Source organism: Cenococcum geophilum, assembly GCF_001692895.1.
Source record: "Cenococcum geophilum 1.58 unplaced genomic scaffold K441scaffold_30, whole genome shotgun sequence".
Lineage (NCBI taxonomy): Eukaryota > Fungi > Ascomycota > Dothideomycetes > Gloniales > Gloniaceae > Cenococcum > Cenococcum geophilum.
The window spans coordinates 771733-797145 of NW_027137588.1; the positions used below are offsets into that span (position 1 = coordinate 771733).

The 25413-nt window shown below is 48.9% G+C and overlaps 9 protein-coding genes across 9 annotated transcripts; 6 read left to right on the forward strand and 3 right to left on the reverse strand.

Moving 5' to 3' along the window:
* Positions 1–829: 829 nt before the first annotated feature.
* Positions 830–3605, reverse strand: K441DRAFT_688121 (uncharacterized protein; the record flags this gene model as incomplete). The annotated part of the gene is made up of 6 exons (XM_067652153.1): positions 830–1430; positions 1482–2264; positions 2316–2431; positions 2484–2762; positions 2816–3519; positions 3575–3605. The coding sequence occupies 6 exons, from the start codon at positions 3603–3605 to the stop codon at positions 830–832; spliced, it is 2514 nt and encodes an 837-aa protein (XP_067502323.1).
* Positions 3606–4028: 423 nt separating this feature from the next.
* On the reverse strand, positions 4029–5233 carry K441DRAFT_568909 (glycoside hydrolase family 18 protein; the record flags this gene model as incomplete). Its single annotated transcript, XM_067643844.1, has 4 exons — positions 4029–4699; positions 4749–4983; positions 5036–5060; positions 5127–5233. 4 exons carry the CDS (start codon positions 5231–5233, stop codon positions 4029–4031), a joined length of 1038 nt encoding a protein of 345 aa, XP_067502324.1.
* An 811-nt stretch (positions 5234–6044) lies between these two features.
* Positions 6045–6508, forward strand: K441DRAFT_697558 (uncharacterized protein; the record flags this gene model as incomplete). The annotated part of the gene is made up of 2 exons (XM_067652990.1): positions 6045–6189; positions 6276–6508. The coding sequence occupies exons 1-2, from the start codon at positions 6057–6059 to the stop codon at positions 6506–6508; spliced, it is 366 nt and encodes a 121-aa protein (XP_067502325.1). The 5' UTR covers positions 6045–6056.
* Positions 6509–7107: 599 nt separating this feature from the next.
* Positions 7108–7952, forward strand: K441DRAFT_678652 (uncharacterized protein; the record flags this gene model as incomplete). The annotated part of the gene is made up of 2 exons (XM_067651175.1): positions 7108–7322; positions 7409–7952. 2 exons carry the CDS (start codon positions 7108–7110, stop codon positions 7950–7952), a joined length of 759 nt encoding a protein of 252 aa, XP_067502326.1.
* A 2379-nt stretch (positions 7953–10331) lies between these two features.
* K441DRAFT_421129 (DUF1294-domain-containing protein) lies at positions 10332–10580 on the forward strand (the record flags this gene model as incomplete). Its single annotated transcript, XM_067641543.1, has 1 exon — positions 10332–10580. A coding segment is annotated over one exon (249 nt), but the record flags the coding sequence as incomplete, so codon positions are not given.
* A 544-nt stretch (positions 10581–11124) lies between these two features.
* On the reverse strand, positions 11125–11642 carry K441DRAFT_639294 (uncharacterized protein; the record flags this gene model as incomplete). The annotated part of the gene is made up of 2 exons (XM_067646573.1): positions 11329–11642; positions 11125–11287 (listed from the first exon to the last, which is right to left on the reverse strand). The coding sequence occupies exons 1-2, from the start codon at positions 11490–11492 to the stop codon at positions 11125–11127; spliced, it is 327 nt and encodes a 108-aa protein (XP_067502328.1). The 5' UTR covers positions 11493–11642.
* A 466-nt stretch (positions 11643–12108) lies between these two features.
* On the forward strand, positions 12109–14023 carry K441DRAFT_662453 (calcium/calmodulin-dependent protein kinase-like protein). The gene is made up of 6 exons (XM_067649045.1): positions 12109–12214; positions 12275–12326; positions 12383–12590; positions 12640–12796; positions 12846–13231; positions 13287–14023. Exons 1-6 carry the CDS (start codon positions 12208–12210, stop codon positions 13704–13706), a joined length of 1230 nt encoding a protein of 409 aa, XP_067502329.1. The 5' UTR covers positions 12109–12207; the 3' UTR covers positions 13707–14023.
* A 1422-nt stretch (positions 14024–15445) lies between these two features.
* On the forward strand, positions 15446–18946 carry K441DRAFT_662455 (Bromodomain-containing protein). Its single transcript, XM_067649046.1, has 8 exons — positions 15446–15725; positions 15987–16078; positions 16178–16220; positions 16279–16338; positions 16534–17003; positions 17053–17314; positions 17369–18065; positions 18148–18946. Exons 1-8 carry the CDS (start codon positions 15642–15644, stop codon positions 18585–18587), a joined length of 2148 nt encoding a protein of 715 aa, XP_067502330.1. The 5' UTR covers positions 15446–15641; the 3' UTR covers positions 18588–18946.
* A 480-nt stretch (positions 18947–19426) lies between these two features.
* Positions 19427–24132, forward strand: K441DRAFT_678656 (uncharacterized protein; the record flags this gene model as incomplete). Its single annotated transcript, XM_067651176.1, has 8 exons — positions 19427–20356; positions 20403–20633; positions 20688–21524; positions 21571–21990; positions 22038–22406; positions 22454–23100; positions 23161–23290; positions 23341–24132. The coding sequence occupies 8 exons, from the start codon at positions 19427–19429 to the stop codon at positions 24130–24132; spliced, it is 4356 nt and encodes a 1451-aa protein (XP_067502331.1).
* Between the last annotated feature and the right edge of the window lie 1281 nt (positions 24133–25413).

The window sequence follows — 25413 nt, forward strand, 5'->3', positions numbered from 1 at the left end:
GATTGATGTCTAGAAATAGGGGTTTGCTCCAAGGTCAGATTAGCTAGTCTCGCTTCGTGGTCTTGTAACCACGTCACATAACTAACATTCCGACAAAAACTTACGACCAAAATTAGCCGATAAGTTTTAGATCTGATACAACCGACTGCCCATATCTAATATTTTATATAATATAGCTATAACGTCGTTATTTAATATAATAGATAGAGAAGTTAAGGAGCTCCCACCTTATAGTATTTTCATAATAACTAGACGTTATAAAATTGTCGAGATACGGCAGTGAAAAGGGCAATTTTTCGTGCATTTTGACTATCCGTTATCACTAAAGCTAGGCCCATAAGCTCTCAGACTCTCGGGAGATTTAGTTGAGGTGATAAGGAGGAGTAGTATGCCCGCCCGTGCGCGTAGTACACATACGAACGGTCCACTAGGAGTCTGATTTATGAGATAAGGATGTCCAACATATTTCAAAGTCCAGAACTTAGGCAAGGAGATGAGCGAGGAGAAGATGTGATGAGCAATACAATGACGGTGTGGTGATATGAAAGATACCGGCAATTACCTGGGGATTATTTGGAATAAAATAGCGAATTATTTGGCATGCTACAATAATATTTATATGCGTATGTTATACTTGTGTGGTCAACACCACATTAACATCTGGCGACACGGCTGCAACGCTATTTTCGAACGCGGAACGGGATTCACTTTAAGGAGAAGACTCGGCGCTGAGGCAGCCCTTGTGGCTATTTCAAAACGAAATTGCGAGTATCTTTGAGCCCACCAAGCGTTAGTGGGTATATCTAACAATATCTGTTACGCTTTTAGTCTATCCTTTTCCTTCGTCCGTCGACCTGCCGAAGCGCCCAAAACTGCCCACGTCTCGGCGGAAGAACTTCCCAATGTTCTTCAGATTCTCGTTCAAATTTGTCGTTCCCGTGCTCTCGCCCGGCTGGGGCTGAGATGACCCGCCACTGGGTGCTCCGCTAGTGGTCGCTCCCAGGGCAGGACTGCCGAATCGGTCCACACCATCTCTTGCGGCGTTCATGATAGCGGAACCAAAGGTGGCCGGATCAAACCGGCCGCCAGCTAAGCTCGGTGTGCTGATTGAAGCAGCGTTACCCAAGGAACCAATACCCGAGCCTATATTGGCAGAGGAAACCTGCAAGGGCGTTAGGAGCGGCGAATTCTGCACGAGGTTTTCGTTGCTTGGCGCCGCGCGGAATGCGGCGAACAAGTCAACCAGAGCGGCTTGTTCGTGTTTCCTGATGCCTTTGAGATCAAGGATTTTTCGAAAATTGGTATCGGACCGGTCGGCAATGTGAATGAGATAGGCCTGGACAAGGGCTTCGGGAGGTGAGGGTCTGACTTGGAGCGTTTTAAGCAGGGGATCGATCTTGGCCATGCACTGATTTACACGTTTGATGAAGCTACGCGGTTAGGGTAAGCATACGATAAGACTATTGTGGTATATTCCGTACCTAGCCGATGGTTGAGTGCCTGGTTCATCGTTGATAGTTGCTATCTCGGTAAACCCCTTTTTCAGGACATACGAATCTAGTAACATCTGCTCTGCTCCGACCTCGGAGATTGGCCTGCTTTGCATGATATTCGCAATATACGTATTCGCCATCAAATCAACCAGATTGTCGCAGAAGGCCCTTGCGTATTGTTGTTTGTAGAGTAGCTTGAGGATTTCTGCAGATTTTCCCTTTACATGCCGCAGTAGTTCTGCAACGTATGTACTTTGGTCACCTACACTTTCTAGTTTACTCCATGGTGTATTCCGCATTTCTCTCCAGCTTGGCTCGCAGTCGACATCGACTTGTCGTACCAATATTCGGACAGCAGCGCTTGCTATGCCCATAAATGCATCTGCCTGGCTCTGAAGATCAACTTTTGCTCTGAACTCTTCATCGATGCGTGCTTTAATCTTCTCCTCAAGCTGATTACAAGTGAGGTAGCAGTAATCGGCGGTGTTCAAGATAAGGATAGCTTCTTCAACAGGTGGTCCTTGTGCACCATGACGGTCACTGAGGAAGTAAAAGAGTACTTGTTGGCCATATTGGTCAAGATATTTTGCAAAAGTTTTGGAAAGCTCAAGCAATCGGTTGCCTGTTGATAATTTGGCGCACTGAACAAGGGTTGAACGGTAGAAATGGAAGAGCTCGGTAGATGATGGGATAACGGCTTGAGGAGAAAACTCTTCATCAGGATTTCGGAGTGGTTCTTGCCGGTATTTTGGTATGAGAGTAGCCAGTTGCCTAGAAGTGTTAGTATTATCTAGAAATTACTTGTTGGGATGATATACTTACTTATCTTGAGACTCAACCCAGAGACTCATATAGGGCTCGAATGCTTCAGATATTGCCTGACTGAAAGCATGAGGCTTCTCATCTTTAGAGGCCATAGTGTCGATCGATGATCGGGACTACTCTCTATTAGTATGATGTCACTGCAATCATAGAGTATAAAACACAAACTTCGTTCGAGAAACGCCGCTCTAAGCTATGCTCAAAGTTTAGAGTTTCCTGAAGGCATGATAGGAGAAGGTTGACATCCAAGGTTTGTCCGTCAGTCCTCCGCATGGATCGTTGCAGAATTGCTTTGAAATCATCCCTTGTACCTTCACAAAAAGCGTTCGCTAGCATCTCGTTGACTTTCCAGTGAGAGGGAAATATCGCGGCGTGTTCGTTATCATACGTCTTGAGCATTCGGTTAAACCATGAATACCTCCTTGCGATGTTGTCCAAAGATCCTGCCTGAAGATTGATTAGCTACTGTGGCAGCGGGGCGAGTCGAGCGAAGCACATACCTCATCGTTGCCGCGGAATACCTGTCGATATTCTCGAAGCTGTGTGTTACAGTACCAATTCACGAGTCGTGATCTTGCATGGTCACCAAGAGCATCCATGACCAGGCAAGCTTCAGCAAGCATGGCTTTCCGCTGAGCGACCTCACCCTTGGCAAATATAACCTCAAAGTCTTCACAAACTTGCTCTAGAAGCTCTCTTTGCACTTCTGCTACATTTCGGCTAAGAGTAGCAATTTGGTCTATTGATCGATAGCTCTTGAAATGCGCAACAAGCTGTATGACTGCTTGTAAGAGCTGGGCGCATTCTCGGTATTGCCGTGATTTGCTTAGACTTCTCAGCTGCTCATACGCGGTTGTCAACATCTGTAATCTCTTCAATGCAGTCATTGAGAGAGTCAGATTTCGTTTTGTATTATCCAGTCTCTTGATGTCAGCCGTCATCTCCGTTATTGCCTGTTCCGTCTGAATAGCTCTCTCCCGCACATTCTCGATCTTCTTGAACAAGTCGGCGAGTTCGGCTTTAGCTACCTGGATTCTCTGGACACTGTCGGCATCGGAGGCTGTCTGGGTGGAGACAAACTTGGCGATGTCCTCGTCCAAGTCATCTTGGTAGTTGCGGAGTGCCTCAGATGTGACACCTACGGAGGAGAGAGTAATGGGATGTGAGAAGATGGCGTTTAGGTGATCAATGGGATCGTATTCAGCTAGCACTATTTGTCAGTATCGAGTTTGCCGTTTCATATGCACGAGACAGTTTACCAGAATCCAAAGAAGCTGAGGTTACAGACATGAAGTCAGTTTATGCCTGCATTGGCGCGCATTAGGGTCGCCGAGACCTTGCGAATATGAGACAGAGGGACTTGGGAGGCTACTGGACTGAGAACAAGGCTTGAATGATCAGCCGGAGACGCGTATCAGCAATAGGTTTTGTTCTATGCAGTGCTCCCCTGGCGTTGGAGTAATAGCTCGCAAACACCGAGAAGGCCCAAGCGCCTGAAGCGCCAAGGCGCCTGCAACCCTTGTTGAATGCCAGTATGATAAAGAATTGATATTCTACACTATGCATCAATGCCGCCGAATGCGGAAGACATGCGATAATACTTTTGCGAACTACCAGAACCACCCTTCCCAATGTTTTTGCAGCCTTGTGCGAATGCGCCACGCCATTAACCATATGCCTCCATAGATGTAGTCATGCCCGTTCTCAAAATAGTCATGAATGCAGCCCGATATACCCGTTATACGCCAGACTCCTAGAAAAATCACTCGCGTCGCCCGTGCCTGTCCAATAGAATAGACCCGCCAATCCGTTCTGCCTGGCGTAGTTGGCCTTCATCTTCACAGTCTGCGGGTTGTCGTAAGTGATGAAACCTCCGTCTCCTCCGATACAATAAGCCGCCCCAACATGCTCATCCACATGCTCTTGCGCGCCGGGTCTCGGCAGGTCCTTGAATTCAAAGGTACCTTCTTCGCCCGCATGCCCGGAGTATGGATGCCCAACGGCATGCGCGCCCAAGAAAGAACGTCCGTAGGCAGGAATGCCCAAAAGGATTTTATTGGGCGGAACGCCCTGCTTGATCATATAAGACACGGCGGAGTGGCAAGAAACAGTAGCGTCATCGTTGTGGGGTTGTTGCGGGGTGAACAATTGAGCGTGATGCCCACAAGTCTTGACCCAAGGACCGGAAAAGTCGTAGGACATTAGATTGACCAGATCGAGGTATGCAGTTGCATGAGCTAAGTTGATGTTCCTAAGGGCCCATTCTCCGGCAGGGAGAGCTGAAGTTAGAGTAAACCTGGGAGCCGGCAAGTATGTTCGCAGTCGTGCTAGAAGATGGACATAATCCACTCCCTGTTGTGGATTTGAGGGATGCTCCCAATCGACTGCAGACTCAGCAAACGAGCAATGGAAAATAGTTTGCAAGCAGCTTACTGTCAATACCGTCAAGATCGTACTGGATCACTAGCTCTCGGGCTGTCTGCGCAAACCTGTCTCTTGATGTGGGGTTTCGAGCGACTTCTGCGAAAGGTTCACTGCCTTTGCCACCACCGCCTACGGAAAGAATGACCCTTAAGACGGTGTATTTGCTTTTTAGGGCTGCAAAAGCGCTGAGGCAACCCTTCGTGCCGTCGACATCGATTTGAGAGTCGGCCCACTCATCGCTAAGCTATAAGATGTTAACCAGAACTGTTGAAAGTAAGAATGAGATGCGGTTATACGTAGACAGTGCCATCTAGCTTGACCCTTCAAAGGCAAGTGTCAGCTACTGGAGCGGACCACAGCTGTGAGAACGGCCTGAGGGTCACTTACCAAGCAAAAGCATAGAAGACGTGGGAGATGACATCGAGATTCAAAGACGACGGCGGCTGGTCTCGGTAGATTCTCCAGTTAGGGTAATAGACGCCATTGAAATACATATTGACTGGTGGTGGACAGGAAGGTGTGGGGGAATACGTCGGGCGGTGTCGGCCCATCATCTGCTGAGTGGACTGTATTAACCAATTAGGTCGGTGGGGACCAAAGATGCCAGCCATTGCTTGCTGCTTTGCTTCAGGTGCAGGAAAAAGGCCGGGGCAGAGGAGGGCGGGAAATTCCGAGTTCTTTCTCAACACATGTTGAAGGGGACGATTTTGAATATAAGTAGAGCCAAGTGACTGTATATATTTACCGCACTGAGCTATACCATATTAGCGTTGAGAGGCAATAAGAAGCATAAAAGAGGGTCGGGTCATGGAAGGCAGCCTTCTGCTACGACCGGTGGCTTCGTGTCTGTAGATTTGAGGAGCCGTTGGGACAGAAGGAAAATAATTGCCTGCGAGATCGGGTGTGCGTGTAAAGGACGGCTCCACCAGGACATTTAGCTCCGGTGTGGTTCCAGGCCGGGAAACGAAATGTATCTTACGTTTTTCCAACAGTTCACCTGCCCCTATGGCTGAAGGTCATGGTACAATGGGTGCGGCCGGGTGTCTGAGTCTGGGTAAATGACCACGATTGGCGTCCCTTAAGCTGGGAGGCAGCCCCAGATGCACTCCATCCTGGCTTGGGACGATGGTTGACGGCCGGGGTGGGTGGGCATTTGGTCACAGACCGATGAGGCTTATGAGCACTTGAGCAAAGGCTTATTCCGATCAGTTGGCTGACCCCATGCTAGCAAGGTCCAACAGCACATCTGGAGGATCTGCGCAAGCGGCTGTTTGGGGCTAGCTGGAGCCTTGGAGGTGATGGAGGGTGAAGGCGTGCATGGTGCAGCTCGCCTCTTCCATTTTTTGGGGTAGTGGAGCAGCCATGCAGCTCTTCTGGCCCAAGCAGGCCGGCTGTCAACAAGCAGGGCAAGCAGGGAAGGTGGGGAACGAATGGGATGCGTTCCTCACGCGTAAGATGCATGGCCGCCGGGGGAACAGGGAGCATGGAGAGCTGTGAGGGACGTGAGGGCCACCACGAGGGCTACGAGTGTTACAGTACGAGGCGGCGATGGGCGATGCGTTGGGGTCGGATCCATCATGGGGAAGGGACACGGCGAAGAGCACGGGGAAGGGCAGCTGGGCACGACGGAGGGAAAGCCTGCCAATAATAATGACGCCTCGGCGCAGAGGAGCGAAGCCGGAACGGGGCCAGAATTGCGAATTGTGATCACTCGCATCTGCCCTTCCTGCCATCCACTTCTGCTCTCCTGCCGGGCTGTTTCCATGTGAGTGGCAAATGAGCACGGCATCATCCCCACCAAGCAATGTCGTCGCGCATCATTGTAGCTGTTCTCAGGCTTTGCCGCCAGTCGTGCCAATAAGCCTTGGCAACACCGCTTAAGCCCCTCACCATGGTGCCTGTGGTGCGGGAGTAAGTCCGCCGAACCTTGCATGAACATGCTGAAAGATCGACCGCCAAAGTCCACCATCACTGCCCGCCATCACTGCCCATCAGTTGCCCCAAGCTGACCTCGTTCCACACCTGAGCTCGACGAGGGACATGGAAGACACCCAGACACCGAAACCATAAAAATTTACACCACCACCAGAACCACCAAGCTCGCCCCCCAGCCTCAAATCCTCATGCGTTTCAACCGTCCGGTCATCACCACTGCATACACTTGACGAGTACGAGCTACCTACATCACCATCGGGCCCCTTCCCTGGTCCACTTAGTGGAGCTGCTCTCTCACCGTTCCGCAAATCACCGTGGCTGCATCGCCGCCCAGATCGTGCATGCGCATCTTTGATCCCTCCACACCCAATCTCGAGTCTCCTAGGTAGCCACCGACTTCTGTTGCCGCCGTACAGTCGACCAGCGGCTCATCATGGCGGTAGATGTGCAGAGACCCGCTGCGATGGATCAGATCACCCAGCCAGCAACGCAGCCTGTCTACAATTTCAGCTTCAGCGATTTCCTTAGACGCGAGTATCGCTTTGGCCTGGATCCGAACCGGCCCTATTGCAAAGCGTACATGCAGGGCCATTGCCCCCTGGGCAACAACTGCCCAGACAAGCATCACGTTTCGTCCTCCTACAACAAGTATGTAACCAGTTGTTTTCTGCAGCCTTGGCCCCACCAACCCCTGCCGCATATCAGATTTTGCTAACCTGGATTCAAACATCTAGTCTCGTGTGTAAGCATTGGCTCCGTGGCCTATGCAAGAAAGGCGACGCATGCGAGTTCCTGCATGAATACAACCTGCGTCGAATGCCTGAATGCTCATACTACGCCCGCACCCTGACCTGTTCCAACGGTGATGACTGCCTATACCTGCATATAGACCCTGAATCGAAACGGCCACCATGCCCACATTACGATCGAGGCTTCTGTCCTCTCGGCCCGTACTGCGCAAACAAGCACGTGAAGAAAGACAAGTTATGTCCTTTCTACCTGGCAGGGTTCTGTCCGGAAGGCAAGACATGTAAGAACGGAGGACATCCTCGCTTTCCGCAAGATCTCAAGAAACCCGAGGTTCGCATTGAGAAGTCCAGGGAAGAGCTTGAGAGAGAGCGAGCGGCTAGGGAGTTGGAACGGGAGAGAGAAGAAGAGCGGGAGAGGGAGCGGGAGGAAAGGAACCCGAACACTGGCGGTCAGCAAAAGTTTCGGGGCGGTTGGCAAGGCGATCGGAAAAAGCGGAGAGGTGGCAGACATCGCCGGCAAGGCTATTGAGCGGTCAGGCGCGGCCTGCTCAAAATCTCCACCTTTCTCGTCCCATTGCTGGAATTTTCGTGTATTACTTTATTATTGCTAAGCGAGGGGCCCAGGATGGATTGCGCATATTGGCAGATCACAGCTGCAGCACGGCAGATTAACCTCTGTAGGGCTGATGATCGACGGCGTCCTTAATATCGCACCAGATCTTCGTATCTTCGCCCGGCGGCGAAACCTGGCCTAACGGGTGCCGGGCCGGACTTTCCGCGCGCAAGGATAGACTCTTCCATACGCCTCTTACATCTACAATTCCTATATAGGAAAACAATATCCATCTCCAAGAACCACCCGCTAGCGTGTTTTTCTAGTCATTGGAGCATATGTGCGCAAAGGCTGCATAATTACTGTTTTCAGCTTAGGACGGTGGTGGAACTGACCGAAGATTTGCCGGTTCCGTTACGAAATTGCTCTCGTCAGCAGAGCAATCCAGCGATGTCAGCCAGCATAACGCCGCTATTTCTAAGAAGAAGCCCCTTCCTTTGCGCGAGTCATTTCTCCCTTGTTAGTTCAACCGACTAATAGTTCAGCCTCTTATGCATGAGTCAGTCAACGGCCCTTGGCCTATTTGTTGGTCGGACGATAAACTCAAATCACCTGGAGACTTGGGATATTTTTGGTCCATTGCCGTATCATTTCAGACCATGTCTCCAATTTGCCGCACGTTGCTTTAAATTCTCCCCACTGCCGTGTGCTTGGGTTCTTTTCGACTTAAGAAATTTAATATATCCCTTCGAGCGGTGACGTCCATCTCTAAGTTGGTCCGTGCGGGAACAGTAGACTTCCTAAGCACGAACGATTTGATTTGGTTGATTTAATTGGCCAGTCCTTATCGATAACAGATGAACGCAATCACCGTGCGAAGGGATACGCCTTTTTTGTATGTATGTTGAGTTTAAGATACATCATGCAAAAAAACCTCAGTTACTCTCAAAGAAGCCACACCCCGTTGCCGGAGTACGGTCAGTCCGCCTCTGTCTAATTTCAAACCGATTTGACATTTATCTCTGATAAAGTAATGACTTTACGATAAGACTATCGAAATTCTATATGTCTTAACTTCCCTAATTGACTTTTTTATATAGATGTCTCGGGATACGAGGTCAGTCTTTTTAGTCTACGTACACCAACCCTTCCCTACTAATATATACTAAGTAACTTAGTAGTTAAGTCTAAAGATGTATTAGCTTATCTCTTAACCCGCCGGTACCCTGTGTGGCTAATTACTCTTAATAATACCTTCCAATCGTACTTCCAGTGATATAGACCTTGTTCAACCGACTCAATATAACGTTCAGCCGAATCGATGTGCTTAAAAACCACTACAGAAGCCATGGCCGCTGCCCGATTTTACTCCTACGACGATTCGATTTGGTTGACCTGATTGGCTAGTTCTTATCGATAACGGTAGGACGAATTCCGGTTAAGGGATATATTAATTTTATAGTGTCAGACTAGGCTGGCGAAAAATAGATATATGATGCTCTATGAGGAAAAATCTAAGGGACTCGATGGCCCGAAAAGATATGTACAAGGTAGCCCGCGTACTGTCACGTGACCTGTCACGTGCACGTCGCCGAGCTCAAAGAGACAGCCCAAGTACCCCTTACCAACATATAGTAATTTAATGTAGGTAATAGGGTTATAACGGTCAGTATAGTTATGACAGTTTAAAATATTAAAATACTGCTGAATATTCGATTACAAGCAAAAAGGCGACGGTGCCCTACCGTTATAACTATGGCGACCGTCATAACCCTATTACCTACGCTATAGATATCGCCAGCTTTGTATATCTGAGTACGGGCGCCGCTATCTAATTTAATTGGCTGGCCCTTATCGATAACCTGAGGACCGAATTGACGTTGCAAGGGAATTTCTGAACATATGAGACCATACCTTTGTAGGTTTAGTACAGCCAAGATACCACCCACACAACCGAAACTCCGGATTAGCCGCCTGACGACTCTCTATCAAGTCCCGCAGGATGCTTTACTCAGGCTTCACTTCCTAGCCTGCAATCGCCTTCCGGAGAAGTATTAGATCAGTAAACGCTGGGCTACATTTCGTAAGATTCCTTTTTAAGCATCTCCGTTAGAAACATTCAATCAAGAAATATCAGTGTCAGTCGAAGTTCTGATGCAGGCCCGGAACAGTTACAGGCAGCAATCGCATCACCAACAGGAAGTCTCCTCTACAGGTGGACCGCGGGAGGTGGCATCGAAGAGAAGGCGGGTGGTAGTTTCAAAGAGAATGATTAAGGTACTGTGGTGGCTAGTGGCGGTAGCCGCAGCCCTTGGTCTGGGTGCTTTCGTGTTACCTATTGCGGGCGGATTACGGCTATATACGTTAATCTTGAGTTTGATAACGTTCATTCTCTACGGTTACGACAAGGTACAGGCCTGCATTAATGGATGGCGAGTGAGTGAGAAAACTCTTCATGTGTTCGAGTTTTTCGGAGGCTGGCCTGGAGCTCTTATTGGTCAGCATTTCTTCAGGCACAAAACGGCGAAGCTATCATATCAGATCACGTTCTGGCTCATCTTTGTAGTGCACCGGCTTTTTTGGTGGGCTATATTCAGGAGTGGCTCTTGAATCCCTAAAAATATATACGAGAATACTTCGAATGCCTTACATTGATTCCAACGGAGTTGCGAAGGAGTCTTTTGGCGCCGATCGCTGCGAACACAAATATGTCGGATAGGTCTTGTAATTTCCTGGGGCACACTTCTTTTGGTCAAAAGAATTCTACCTATGTGCCCTGTCTCTACTCAGCGCCCATGCAAATCCTAATCAACAGTGCATCCACAAGAGATCAGTCGACAGGGCCAAAGCTGTGGGGTCACAAAGAAACTGCATTCGTCAAGAATCGTAGGTCTTCAATCCCCTAAAGTGCACTGCGAAGGCATCTGTTCCAACACCCTATTCAATCTTACATGAAATATGACAATCATTCCAGAACCAAACCAGACTCAAAAAACCACAACATCCATTAGTCGTGGCGATCGTTTCCATTAGGGTTTCCGAGCGCCGCGTATCTCCAATTGTGTTAACGTTCAGTTTCGTCCTCAGCATTCCACTAGGAGTACGTCTTTACCCGCTCCCAGACCCTGCCTACCATTGGCGATTCTCGTTAGCGACCAGTGAAGTCTTTTGTGAGATCATCTCCAAGGTCACCAGTCTTTTCGCCAATAGGATTATTCAGTCCTCCACCAATGACGTTGCCAAGGCCTTTCTTCAAGTCCTTAACATCTTTCTGGTCAGAAGCTGGCATCTTGCCGATTTGGTCTGGATAGCTGTTAGGAAATTTGGAAGCTTGGATACATCGAGGCTATACTGGCCTTTGACGAGATAGGAAGCTTTGTTCTCCCCCATGGTCTTCAAGGCTTGCTTTTCCATCTTCCGCTTGAGCTCCGGAGGGATGCCGAAGAAGTAGATGGCAATGGAAATGGCGGCAACAATGCCAGCGAAGGCAGTGAGAACGGATGTAGTAGTTGGCATTTTGTGGAGGTTCAGGCAGTCATGCGATAGCAAAAAGGGAATAAAGATGAAGGCTTGAGAGTTTACGAACAGTAGGCTAGGAATTTTTCCAATCGGTGCCTAGACGAGTTGGTATGATAGAGAAAGAAGGAATGATTGCCATGCATCGAGGATAAATATATTTTGTGCTTGAGCCATGACGTCTGTGAGGATGGTCGCTTCCTTGAAATGATCCCTTGCTGCAGCTCATGGTCGTTTAACGCGGTCCAATTGCTTGGCTGCAAAGACGTTTTCTTGAACGCAGCGCGCACCCAGTCGTGCCGCCAAACTCGAATGCGCTCTCTTGATGCTTTGCGGCATGCCAATTTCAGATCTCGAAATGCTGAGCTCATCACCAGAGATGCGCGCAAGGTGTGCAACAAGCGTCTCACTCAGCCGCAGCTCAGCCGCAGTAGGAGGCTTGTACGCCGGGAAGGAGCGATGAGCCCCCCACTTGACTCAACCCATCGACCTCAGTCCTGCTTGCAGGCTATTTATATCTGAAGCTTCTGCGCAATAGGACTGCACTAGTCTTTACAACTTCCCTGTTCCATTCTTCTCCCAATATTACCGAGGCCATTAGTGATATTATACCCTACTCTAGCAATCAAAGTTGTCCTTATCACCCCGCCTCCTCTGCAGCCTGATCTCGAAGGACAGCGCAGCATTAGGGCTCTGCTACTGAAACTTGTCCACAATGAGTCGTGAGTTTCTATTACCGACCCGATTGATGTCTGGATTTCTGACAATCCGTACCATATCAGTTACAAATATGCTCAACAAGCTGCACGGTCAGCCAGATAGCTACGACAAGAAGTTGGTCGCTCACGATTCCCCGATTATGACCAGTACGCTGAATATCAATATCGCAGATCAAAATATCAATTTGGGAAAACACTGGGGGCTGGAACCTATGGAATTGTTCGAGAAGCCAATTGTCCTGAGGGCAAGGTTGCCGTTAAGATAATCTTGAAGAAGAATGTCAAAGGCAACGAGCAGATGGTCTACGATGAGCTAGAGATGCTGCAGCGAATGAAGCACCCGCATATTGTCAAGTTCCATGACTGGTTTGAATCAAGGGTTAGTCTCTATACGGCATATCCCCGGTCTCACTAAAAGGCGCCGACAGGACAAATACTATATCGTCACTCAGCTTGCAACTGGCGGAGAACTGTTCGACAGGATTTGCGAGAAAGGAAAGTTCACAGAGAAGGACGCCGCTGAAACTATTCGACAAGTCCTGGATGCTGTCAACTACCTACATCACAACAACGTGGTGCATAGAGGTACAAATGTTCTGGCTGCGACAGTCTGAATGCACTGACTACTTGACAGACCTCAAACCCGAAAATCTCCTATACCTCACTCCCGACTCAAATTCCGCTCTTGTACTTGCCGACTTTGGTATCGCGAAGATGCTTGACTCCAAAAATGAGGTTCTGACGACTATGGCCGGCTCTTTTGGATACGCAGCTCCAGAGGTTATGCTGAAGAAGGGCCATGGCAAGCCTGTCGATATGTGGTCGATGGGTGTCATCACGTATACGCTTCTCTGCGGATACTCGCCGTTCCGATCTGAGAACTTATCCGACCTTATCGAGGAGTGCAAAAATGGCAGGGTCATCTTCCATGAGCGGTACTGGAAGGATGTCAGCAAAGATGCCAAAGAGTTCATCCTAGCACTCCTCCAGCCAGACCCCAATAAGAGACCATCCAGTGAGGTAATTCGCCTATCTCAGTAGCGTTTTCGTTTTCTTCTAAGCTGACTTTTTATAGTCTGCCCTTAAACACGTCTGGCTTAGCGGCAAGACTGCTTCTGACCACAACTTGCTGCCGGAGATCCGCGCATATGTGGCAAAGGCACGTCTCAGACGTGGCATCGAGCTAGTAAAGCTTGCCAACCGTATTGAAGCACTCAAGATGCAAGAGGACGAAGAAGAAGACGTCCCCGGGGAAGCGGACATGCCTGCAAATGCTCGCGAGGCAGCAGGTGAGGCCCTTGTGGCACACAGTGTCGACCGGACTCTGGCTACACCAGAGAATATCAGTGCTCCTTCCCAGAAGGGCCGGTTGAGCAAACTTGCTAAGGGCGCAATCTTCAGAGAAGTGGTTCTTGCCAAAGTACGCGAGATGAAGGAGCAGGAAGCACAGAAGGAGTTCGAGAAAAGCGCCACTGGGCTTTCGAAGAAGGAGTGAGCTTTCAAAGAAAGGATTCTACACATGAGTGTGGGTGGAGATTCGCATGGTGTTTCATGCTCTATTCGGCTCTATTCGGCTCTATTCGATTCTATTGTTATTGGATGAGGCGGTCCTCAGGTTGGAGCTAAGTTGGCCTCTGATTATTATTTTTGTTAGCGATGCCCTGTTGGAAGCCAATGCCAAAAGCAGGACCAATAGTTAGCTAGGTTCACCTGTATTTTTCATTTGGCGTCTCCTATCACGAGCCGTGGATGTTAGGCATTGTTGCTTTTGATGGTGTGCGGTGCATTTGCCCATCAGCCCAACCACCCGCACTGCTCCTTATCTCACAAATCAGACGCTTCGTGGAGAACAGGGGGAGCACGTGCGTACTGCTCCCTATTACCCCCTGGATTCTCTGCGAAGCGTCTGAGATCACAGTCGCAAAATCAACCACCAACCTTACTACACTACCAAATCACCGCCAAACCTTACTACCTATCAGACTACTGACTGGGCTGGCGGAAAAATATATATAAAAGGCTCTATGAGGGAGAATTTAAGGGGCTCGATGGCTAGAGAAAATATCTACAAGGTGGCCCGCGCACTGTCGCATCACCCTTCACGTGCACGTCACCGAACTCAAAGAGACTGCCCAAGTACCCCCTACCAACACTACCTTTTCTACGTCTAATTACTCCAAAATACTACAAGGAAAAAGCCCTTAAACCCCTCTATCTACTCCACGTGGTAGCTACATTGCAGCTATATTATATAAAAAGTTAAATATAGGTAGTCAGTTTAAAATCCACGAACATGCAGTTTAGAACCTAATTCGTTTTCTGTGACGATATATCTTATGCCTTAATATAACAGATATAGGGCTAATGTATATAGGGAGAAATAAATATTTAAAAGAACCCATATATTAACAACTAATATTGTAACTATCGTGGTTGGGCCGTAGTTTAATAAAAACGGATAAAATTTGATTTTTTTAAAACATTCAGTTACTTCGCTGCAGAATTCAAGGGGGTATCCCTACACGTCAAGGTCCTCAGAGTAAGTGGTCCGTGCGGAACACCGTTTTTAAAAAGACAACGCGTATATCTATATAGAATTCAATCATCAATTACACCGCCACCATGCTTTCCAATCGTACTGGAATTAATGTAGGTCTTGTTCAGAAGGCCTAATATAACCTTTGCCCAAATAAAATGGCGAAAACAGCTCCCCCCATACCCTAACCGTTGCCCGAATTCGAACCTCTATTAATAATTAGGACGACTATGACCTACTAAACCTTCCTTCTAACGTTAATATATATAACCCTTTCGAGTTATTCAGACTATTCTTCACGGATAAGATTATGGATAAGCTTATAGAGTGGACAAATAAGCACGCGGAGCTCTATCCGCTAGATAAGGAAGCAGAACACCTACGCGTATGGTAGCCAATATGCAGGCAGGAGCTCTACGCGTACTTCGGAGTGCTTATTTAGATATGAATTAATATAGAGCCGGCCATCAAAGACTACTGGAAGGACCCAAACACACATGGCAGCCTCTTATTCCTGAGTATAGGCACTAAATTTAGCTGATCTGACTGGTCGATCCTTATCGATAACCTGAGGACCCGAATTGACGTGTTAAGGGATAGGGAACGGTGCGCACGTGCTTTCCCCATTTTTCCATGAAGCGTCTGATTTATGAGATTAACTGCTCCCGCGATCCCACCGATTTTCACTGTTGTGGTCACAGCCATCCGACACGTGATTTCTTGGACGCACAGACCAATCTAGTGCCGTACAAACGCCAGGGTCGAAAGCGCAGGTTTGAAGTTGAGGCTCAATAGAAGCCGTTGCGCATCGCTGCAATTCGACCACCACATCTATCTTTCCGGAATCCCCTTATTTCTAGCTTGTCTAGTCCATGCGACCGTGTTCGCGACGAGATGGAGCGTGACGCCAAGCGGAAGGCGCCCGGTGCTGCGTCGCCAGAGAACGAGGGTCGCGCATCCAAGAGACTCAAGTTGCCGGTAAGTGCTATCAAATGCGCCCGTCGTGGTATTGTCGGTGGTGCATAGAAGACGGAGGCTTGATTGGGGTTGGGATTGGGCAAGATGCTCCTTGTCGAAAGAGCGCGACGCTTAGGTTCGACGAGCAACAGCATCTTTACCTGCGCCGCCCCTCTGCAACCTTTCGAAAACACCGTCGACAACTCCACTTACTTCCAGCACGCTGGAACTGCTAGATGCACTTTGACAGCATGACTGACACGATGCATTTTGGCTGTCTAGGGCGACGCCGAACCTACCATCGAAACCGTGGAAAGTACGACAGCCGTGGGCTTGAAGTTCGTCGAGTCTTTGAAGGCAGCCCGGGACAAGACGTAAGTGACCTCTACAACCATCTGTCGCATCTGACTTGCGCGAGTTCCGTCGCAATCTGCATTTCTAGCCTTTCTCACACCGCTGATTATCTCTTGCAGAGGCCGCCATATCGCTACTCACTTCCTCACTCTCCCAGACAAGGTAAGTCTCAAGGGACTCCTTCATCTGACACTGAGACTAACGTGAATTACTACTGCAGAATGAAATACCTGAATATTATCGAGAGATCCTCCTACCTATCGCAATTGATACCATCGAGGTACGCATATCATCTCCCCTTCAGCAATCCAGATACCTACACAATGAATATATTTCAATGTGCCCAATATTAAGCTAGAATAAAAACTTGCTTCCATAGCGCTAAATAACCCTTTCCCTCATACGTGATAAGAATACATAAAATATCATCCTACGATATCGAATTAGCAAATGCTAACACTTTGGGCTTATCCAGGCAAAGCTTAATCGCGGGGAGTACTCAACACTTGCTAGTGTTGAAAGCGACGTGAAACGACTGGTCAACAACGCGAAATCTTTTAACGACAAGAAATCGCTCATTTATGAAGACGCGGAACGAATTCGAAAGACAGCCTCCAACTTCATGGTCAAGCACAATCCCGCATATAGGGACCCATCATACGTCGCTGTTGCAACTCCTATACCAGGCGAAGGGTTGAATGGCACCTCTGGTGCTGTTCAAAAGCCAAGTGGTGCCATCCAGGAGAGTGGTGACAGACCGCGCCGAGCGGCTGCAACAGCGGCTACTCAACAACCCGTTCAGCCTACGCCAAAACTTAGTAGATCAGTTGGACGTCAATCTGCTGCTTCGGACCAGGCGGATGATGATCCAGACTTCACTGGCAAGACCTTCCAGCAGGCTCAGGATCAGATTATAAGGGGAATGATGACCTACACGGAAGAAGGGTAAGCAGACTTCATAATTCGGAGATGCTCTAAAGCTAATTTCGTGTAGGAGCAGCTTGCAGATATTCCAACCTTTCGTCAATCTTCCCCCTCGAGGACTAAAAGACTACTATCAACTCATCAAGAATCCGATATCTCTAACAGGCGTGCAGAAGAAGGTTAGGGGTGTACAGGGAAGGAACCCACCTACAGGTATCACTGAACTGAAAAGCTGGTCAGCTTTTGAAGAGGAAGTTAGCTGGATCTGGCGCAACGCACGCGAGTATAACGAGGACGGAAGTGACATTTATATCCTGGCGGGAGAATTTGAGGTAAGCTTTCCCGCACCTAGTTTTACTCTAGATATTGTGTCTCATATTTCATAGGAATACTTCAAACAGATATTGGAAGAAGCAAAGCAGAAGGTTGAAGAGCCTCCACAACCAAAACTCAAGATCAACATGTCAGCCCCGAAACCATCCATAAAGTTACGATTTGGTGGCCAAAAGGCTAGTCCCGCCCCTTCTTCGGCGCCAGATACGCCAGCTGGGCGCAGCTCAGGCACCCCAGGTGTTATTGTAGACAGCGGTGCTTTGGAGCGACAACAGCGTCATGTCCAAGCTGGTATGAACGGACAAAGACCACCCTCGTCCGGTACACCTTCCCAAACTCCTGCATCTCGTAATCCGTTTGGAGGATCCCGGCCTGGCTCAGCTTCTATACCCCCAATTGGCCAGGACAGAGACCAGAGCGTTGCAGCTGTCTCACCTCCTGCCGCAGTTAACGGCGTGAAAAGCGAGTCTCAGGCAACCCAGTCGCCGGCCCTCAATTCTATCCGCCTATCAAGCGGTGTCCCAGAAAACCCGAAAGAGAGCCAACGACTTAGTGTCCCTGCGCAAGTACCTCAGCTGGCCGGCTCAGCGATGCTACCACCACAGAATTCTACGCCCCGTCCCGCAAGTGGGAGCCCACATCCAAATCCCCCAGCAGGTCATCATAGCGGAACGCAGGGCCATCATCCACAGTCTTACTATGCGCCTCAGCCAGCAGGGTTCGAAAATTTTAGGAGAGTACCTGGAAAAAGTAGGTTGGGCATATGATCCTCGCAAGGCCGTCGTGATATTTGATTATTTTCCCTAAGAAAACCTTGCTAACAGATGTATAGCAGCAGCTGACTCTCTCATCCCTACAATCAACCTATCGACGCATCCAATGCTCAATCTCCCGCACCCCCTCAATTTTACCATCCCGGCTAGTAAGGATGTAACTCAGCAATCACTAACCATCACCCTCCCTTCAACGCACCACTACCTTCAGATCGTGCCGTACGTACCCGTTGCGCTTACTGGTCGGCTGTACCGCCTTTTTGTTACTGTTAATAACACGCGTATGCTCGAGATTACGAGGCCTGTGAATGGTGCACAGGGAGGTGAAGGTGTAAAGGAGAAAGGAAGGCCGCTTTTTGAGGGAAAGTTGAGTCCGGGGGTTAACAGGATTGAGGTAGAAGCGATTGCAGAGGTTCCGGCTAAGAAAGGCGGGAAGAAAGACGGAGGTGAAGTCGAAGGGGAGAAGTGTACTATTTTCGTGCATTTGATGAGGGGTTAATGTACATGAACTGGAAAGAAGTGGGAGGCGGGGAAGGGTTTAGGCCGTGCTGGCTTGGAGTCTGGTGGATCGGGTAAGGAGGAGAGTGCTTTTTCGTGCTTTTGTCTTTTTGCACGTAACGTTCTGCGACAAATGGCGAGCTGGCTGGCGTTCATAGGGAAGCAGTAGTTGCCATGATTAGCGGCTTTCGCTTCGGAAGGATTTTTATTATAAGGATTGAAGAGTCCTTTTTACGCTACGGCTGGGCTGAGTGGTGTTTGATAGTCTAGGATCGGACACGATTTGGGAGCTAACTTAGGCATAGCTATATCAATGACTATTTTAACACTTGAGATAGAATCGATAAATCATAACGTGCCAAATAAAATGGGCGCATGTTTTTTAGTGAAGCTTTGCTTCGTCAGCGCTTTTTCCAGAATATGAACTGCAGCCAAAATAGGATATTTAGATGGCAAGCCGTGAGATGCGCCAAGGCTGCTCGGAAAATCCGTCGGCGCGGTTCCCCTCGGGCATCGCGCTGTGATAAAGCTGTTCAAGAAGCTCAAAGACTATAGTCATAAAGGCGTCTGCTGCCTGCCTGCCACCTGTCACTCCTCCGCCGCACCGCCTATAATCCTCCACGATCCAAAACTCTTGCGCGACAACGCCCTTCCTTTTCCCTCGCCCAACGCACATTCCTATCGACCAGCCACATCGACCCAAGATCCAAAGCTCACATTCGCGCTACACCCTATCAGCTGCCATCCAGCTCACTTTTGAATAGCTCCAAGCGGTCTGGAGATGAGTGCGAGCCCACAGTCTGCGCAGAGGATTCGAGGCTAGCAGGCCCGCTCGGCGCCATGCCAGCCGTTACAGATCCAACGGAGACACCTCGTCCTGAGCCCGGCTTCACCGTTCTCTCCCAGAAGGTCGAGCTGGATATCGACCTTGCCTCGCGTACAGCACAGGGAAAGACTGAGATCACGATTCAACCGACTGTCAAGGATTTAAGAAACGTTCGACTCAACTGCCGGCAAAGCGTTCTCAAGCATGTCACCGTGGAAGGCAAAGTAGCTGGTCGCACTTACGGCGATCTTTACAAGCGTTTGCAGCTATATCCAACAACCGGGCTGTCACAATACCATTTTCCTAAAGCAAGGATTGAAGCGCTGAGGAACGGCGAGGAAGATGAGTTAGTGGTACATATCCCACGAAATGTTCAGATATTAGAGCTGGATCCATTCTCGGCGGCAGCACAAAACTCATTACTCGGACGCAGCGGTGGGGCAACAAGACGGGAAGGAGTTGATCCTGCTTCAGTGCTTGAAACCCCAACCATAAAATCGGCAGAAGAGCATGGCACTTTGTTCGCTCCCATCAGGATCAATATTGAATATTCCATAGATGAGTTCAGAGATGGTTTACAATTTGTTGGGACAAGGGAGGGGGATTCGAAGTATCCCCATGTCTACACCCGGAATTCTGCTTTTCCAGGCACCGCGTGCTGTCTATTTCCCTGCGTCGACGACTCTTCGTCACGATGCGTCTGGGAGATCCTGATCCGATGCCCACGAACTTTGGGAGACGTTTTTCGGAAACCTGGTCCTCTGGCACATGGCATCAATAGTCATAGTTCAAGCAATGGAGTAGTTGCGAATGGCTTGACTAACGGTATACAAAAGCACGACAGTGCGACGGGTAGTGATTGCGATGATGATTACATGGGTATGAGCGAAGAAGAGAAATCTCTTGACATATCTGTGGTCTGCTCTGGAGACATGACGGACGAGGTGGGTAGTCTTCCCGCGAATGCGAGGACTTTTCTAATAATTGTAGATTGTCAACCCGACAGATACTACCCGGAAAACCGTGTCTTTCGTCTGCGCCACCCCTGTTCTGCCTCAGCATATTGGATTTGCGGTCGGTCCTTTCGAGCACGTGGATCTGTCTGACTATAGAGAAAGCGATGACGATGAGAAACTGGGCCAAAATGCGACTAGGGTTCATGGTTTTTGCCTTCCAGGCAGATCAGATGAAGTTCGAAACAGTTGCATGTGTCTGGCTAAGGTTAGCTGTTGTAATTCTGTAAAGTCTTGTCAAATTTTAACTAACATTTTCAAGGCTATCGACCATTTTACAGTCAAATATAATACTTATCCTTTCACGAGTTACAAATTATGCTTTGTAGACGAACTAGCCAGCGATGTTGCCAACTCAGCTTCACTATCAATATGCAGTACTCGATTACTCTTTCCTGAGGATATATTGGATCCTTTGGACAACGTCACTCGGAGGTTAATACATGCTCTCGCCACTCAATGGATCGGAATTAACGTTATACCCAAAGATCCTTTAGATTGGTGGGTCATCGTCGGCAGTGCATATTTTATGACAGATTTATGCCTCCAGATGTTCTGCGGAAAGAACGATTACAAGTTTCGGCAGAAGTTAATGGCTGACAAAGTCGTGGAAATGGACGTCAACCGACCTGGCCTGTATCAACTCGGCCAAATCCTTGCTCTAGATCCTGGCGAAATGGAGTTTATGGAACTGAAGGCACCGCTGGTTCTTTCCATTCTACACCATCGCCTCATCAAACAGAGTGGAAAAACTGGGGTCGAACGTTGTATTTCGAGACTTTTGATGAATGCCAAAACCGGGGATTTGCACAACGGCTCCATTTCAACGCAAGGCTTTTTCCGGATTTGCGAAAAAGTAGGCCACCAGAAACTGGAAACATTCTTCAACCAATGGGTTTATGGAGCTGGTTGCCCGTCATTTCAATGTAATGCGAGGTTTAATAAGAAGAAACTGGTGGTTGAGATGATCATAAAGCAGGTTCAGGGTGACCCTACGCAGAAACAAGAAGAAAAATTCCTTGATTCGTCAGATTTCATGAGGGAGGTCAAGGAGCATTCACACAATATATTTGCGGGACTTGTTCAACCAGTTTTCATGGTAGGTGTTCGCATTACATGTAGCGTCGATTTACTAATGGCGACAGGGTCCCATGACAATTAGAATTCACGAAGCTGATGGCACGCCTTATGAACATATCGTCGATATCACTTCAAACTTTACCAAAGTTGAGATTCCTTACAATACCAAGTACAAGCGGCTAAAACGGAGTCGACGGCAAAAAGAGCGAGCTGCCGCCGCACAAGGCCTGGACATCTCTGGAGATGCTCAAGATGACGTCCTCCTCTACTGCTTGGGAGATGTGCTGCAGTCTGAGGAAGAAGTAGCAGAGTGGAGACTTACAGATTGGTCTAAAGAAGATGAGGAGAGAATGAACCAAGAGTCGTATGAGTGGATTCGCATTGACGCAGACTTTGAATGGATATGCAAGACAGCTCTCAACATGCCCTCCTACATGTATGTCTCTCAGTTACAACAAGACAAGGATATCGTAGCGCAGCTCCAGGTACGTATCGCTTTTCCTACTTAGGTCGCTCGTCTAACCGACTGTAGTCGATACAATATCTTTCTCAGAAGGCCGGACATCCACTTTTATCTAGCATTATGGTACGAACATTAATGGACGGCCGATACTTTCATGGAATTCGCACTTTTGCTGCATATGCGCTCGCGTCTTCGGCAAGGGACGAGCTTGGCTGGATTGGTCTCTTTCACCTCGAGAAGGCTTTTCAAGAATTGTTTTGTCTCCCAGGGTCCCCGATGACACGACCAAATAACTTCTCAAATAGGAGCGCATATATGATTCAGTGCACTATTCCCAGGGCTATTGCAAGGATCCGCGATAATAGTGGGAAAGCGCCTATGCCTGTGAAGAGATTCTTTATGGACAAGCTCAAGTTTAATGACAACCAGAATAATCAAGTAAGTGCTTCTGACAGGATTGTGCTCTCCCTGTTAATAGTTTCCAGTATTCCGATTGTCACTATGTCGCCATTCTCATGTCCTGTCTTGCTCAAACTATGACGACCGCAAATGGACCAAGCAGCTTCAATTTCAGCTTCGAAGACGAAGCAGACGAGGTGGAATTCCAGCGAAATGCACTTGCTGAGATACAGCGCTATCAACGTATTGACGAGTGGATACCCTCCTACCAGAACGTCTACACTGTTACAGCCTTGGATTGCCAACTTACGCTAATGAAAACCAAAGCCATCCCTCGTCGTATCCCAGAATTCATGCAATATGTTCGAGTAGGGAACTCCGACACCGTCCGCTTAAAAGCATGGAGCTGTCTGATGGACCTTGGGGTGCTCAAGAACTCTGCCATATTGAAGTTCATGCTCTACAGCATTGAGTGTGATCCATCACCATACTTCCAGGACCAGCTTCTCCGTATCTTTTGCCGTGGCCTTGGACAGATTGCTTTAGGAGAATTTAAACCTAACGAACGGGTCGAGGAACTGAATAATGGCTTGATTATTGAACGAGAGGAAGGTGTCTCGGATCGACAGGCTGAGCTGACTAGGAAGAAAAGCGTTGAAGGGGCAGTAGCTGCGCTCAAGGAGGAGATAGGGAACGATGTACACCTTCAGAGTGCCTTGGAGGATGCCTTGAGGTTGGTATCCTACTCCGCTCCTAGGAGATCGTTATATTTAGCTAACAATTGGGATTTCAGGTCTCGCAATACAAGTCTCAACGAAATCGAAGAACTTCTTGAGATCTGCTCAATCTTGTACGAGCCTGACGACAGCTTACCCATTACACTGCTCTATCCTCGCTACTGGGCAGCCAAGTATCTTGGAAAGGTGCCGTATTCTACACATCTTTTATTGCCTTGGCTAACTTCTCCTTCTAGGGCAACCTCAAGTTTTCACGCACCAAAAGAGTTCGTCTCACGCCTATCCCGCCTCTCGTTATGCCAAAGACGGAGATCTCTAAGTCTAACGCAAAATCCCACACCATTAACGTCAAACCGCCACACCCACACCCTGAGAAACCAAAACGTGTCCCCAGCTTAGCGCATCGGCACAGTCAAGGCCTTCAGGCTCAGGCTCAGGCTCAGGCTCAGGCTCAGGCTCAGGCTCAGGCTCAGGCTCAAGCTCCAGCTGTCGCTCTCCCCCCACCTCAACCGCTCGCTCAACGCCCACTCGGCCTCACCACCTCAACTCCATCTCCATCTCAATCCCAAGAGCCTCGGCCCACTCTCCGCCGCGCGCCTTCATCTTCATCACAAATGCTCCCTTCACCTAATCCCGCTCTTAGTTCCCCTCAACCCCCAGCTCCTGGACGCAAATCCCGTATCATCAAACTCAAGCTTCCAAAAGCAGCCCTACCAAAAATCACGAGCCGCAAGCCTTCCCCGACTATTCAAGTAGCCACACCATCGGCAGCGTCGCACAAATTCCCCGTACCGGCCATTCCACCCGTCCGGGCACCTAAACCCTCACCAACCCCTGCTCCCGCACTTCCTTCCCCCGCATCGCCGAGCACGCCCAGCATATCCGTCGCTGGGCTGGAAAAGAACCCGGAGAAGCAGAAACGGCCGCCCCTACCCGAGGCGGCGGCGGGGCCAGCAAGGGCAGCGGCCAAGCCGTCCCTCAAGCTCAAACTAAAGCTAGGCGGGACCAAGCGGCCTGCGGAGCCGTGAGCGGTTCCGTCCCTTGGCTCCTTTCTACCTACCTGCCCTTCTAGCACCACGAGAAGCGGTGGAAATCCGTCTTCTGATTTCATTCCTACCTTTTACTTTTTACCTTTTACTTGCGCTTTCTACACTGTACATTCCTCCATATTTTTTTATCCCGTTCGCAGTCCAGAAGGGCGGAAATATCCCCTCGCTCCCCCCTTTGGCTTCGTTTGGGAGTTCTTGTTGTCTTGTTGCCGGGCTTGGCTTGGTTTGGCGGGAATGGCTAGGCTAGGCTAGGCTAGGTGGGCTGCATCGAGCGTGGGCGTTTTTTTTTTCTCCCCATAGCTGACTGCACTGGGAGGTTTTAGTGAGGTTTGCGAGGAAAGCTCCCGGTTGAGTCTGCTGCTTCCCTTGGGCGGAACTGGGCTGGGCTGGGTTTGCGTGCTTGCTTTGTTGGCGTGCCTGGGGAGTGGTTGGGCGGGCTTGGGATGCGTGGAGTCGGGAGCGCGGGAGGGAGAGCGTGCAGGTGAGGCGGTGCTTAGGCTATCTGGCTGAGAGAAATAGTAGGAAGGAGGCGAGACTGTTTCGCGTTGAATGGATCATTCGTGCGCGTTTGGGGTTGTAGGAAACAGAATCAGAGATATGCTACTACGAAAATTCATTCCTGACATTGGTCAACCTGAACCATAGCATCTAGAGTAGAGTAGTTAGAAGGGTTGGGGTTGTTTAGAACTTGGAAATGCTCTAAAGCACTTCAACCTGTATCCTGAGAAGGGGACGGTCGTCTCTATGTAATATGGGGCTCAAAAGGCAGGATGCCATACCACTCTGATTCATTGTCGGTTAATATAATCGCAGATTTCTCTGATCTCCTAGCGTTACGTGGGGTTTTACGCCGTTTCCCAACCATGTAGCACTATAAGCATTAAAAGATATATGGTTGACAGAAACAGAGTGAGACAGACAATACTGGCTGCGTGGAAGTGAGGGATGGTAGTTTGTGTAGAACAGAAAATAAACTTCCTTTATGCAAGCATTGAAGTGAAACCAATTACATTAGCAGATGTGACAGGGTGTCTAGCAGATTAACGGATCAATCGAGACGCATCGCCTCTCTGTTAATCGCGCCGCGGCCTCTTGGAGTAGTTCAAAGAAGCCTGCTCAGAGCTTGTTTTGAGGAGCTTTGCAGTTAGTACTTTGTTGGGCCATATTCACTGGACTCTTGGATAGTGAATTGGACCATGTGAGGCCACAGTCTTTAAGGAATATTCAGCTTTGAGAGGTGAAAGATCGAAAAAGATTGAT

Bases quoted from the DNA above. Each gene is read 5' to 3' on its own strand.
- K441DRAFT_662453 (XM_067649045.1), top strand. The intron at 12,327-12,382 runs GTTGGTCGCTCA...TCAATATCGCAG, and splicing joins CCAGATAGCTACGACAAGAA to ATCAAAATATCAATTTGGGA. The intron at 12,591-12,639 runs GTTAGTCTCTAT...AGGCGCCGACAG, and splicing joins ATGACTGGTTTGAATCAAGG to GACAAATACTATATCGTCAC.
- K441DRAFT_662455 (XM_067649046.1), top strand. From the start codon at position 15,642: ATGGAGCGTGACGCCAAGCGGAAGGCGCCCGGTGCTGCGTCGCCAGAG. The intron at 16,079-16,177 runs GTAAGTGACCTC...TATCTCTTGCAG, and splicing joins AAGGCAGCCCGGGACAAGAC to AGGCCGCCATATCGCTACTC. The intron at 17,315-17,368 runs GTAAGCTTTCCC...CATATTTCATAG, and splicing joins TCCTGGCGGGAGAATTTGAG to GAATACTTCAAACAGATATT.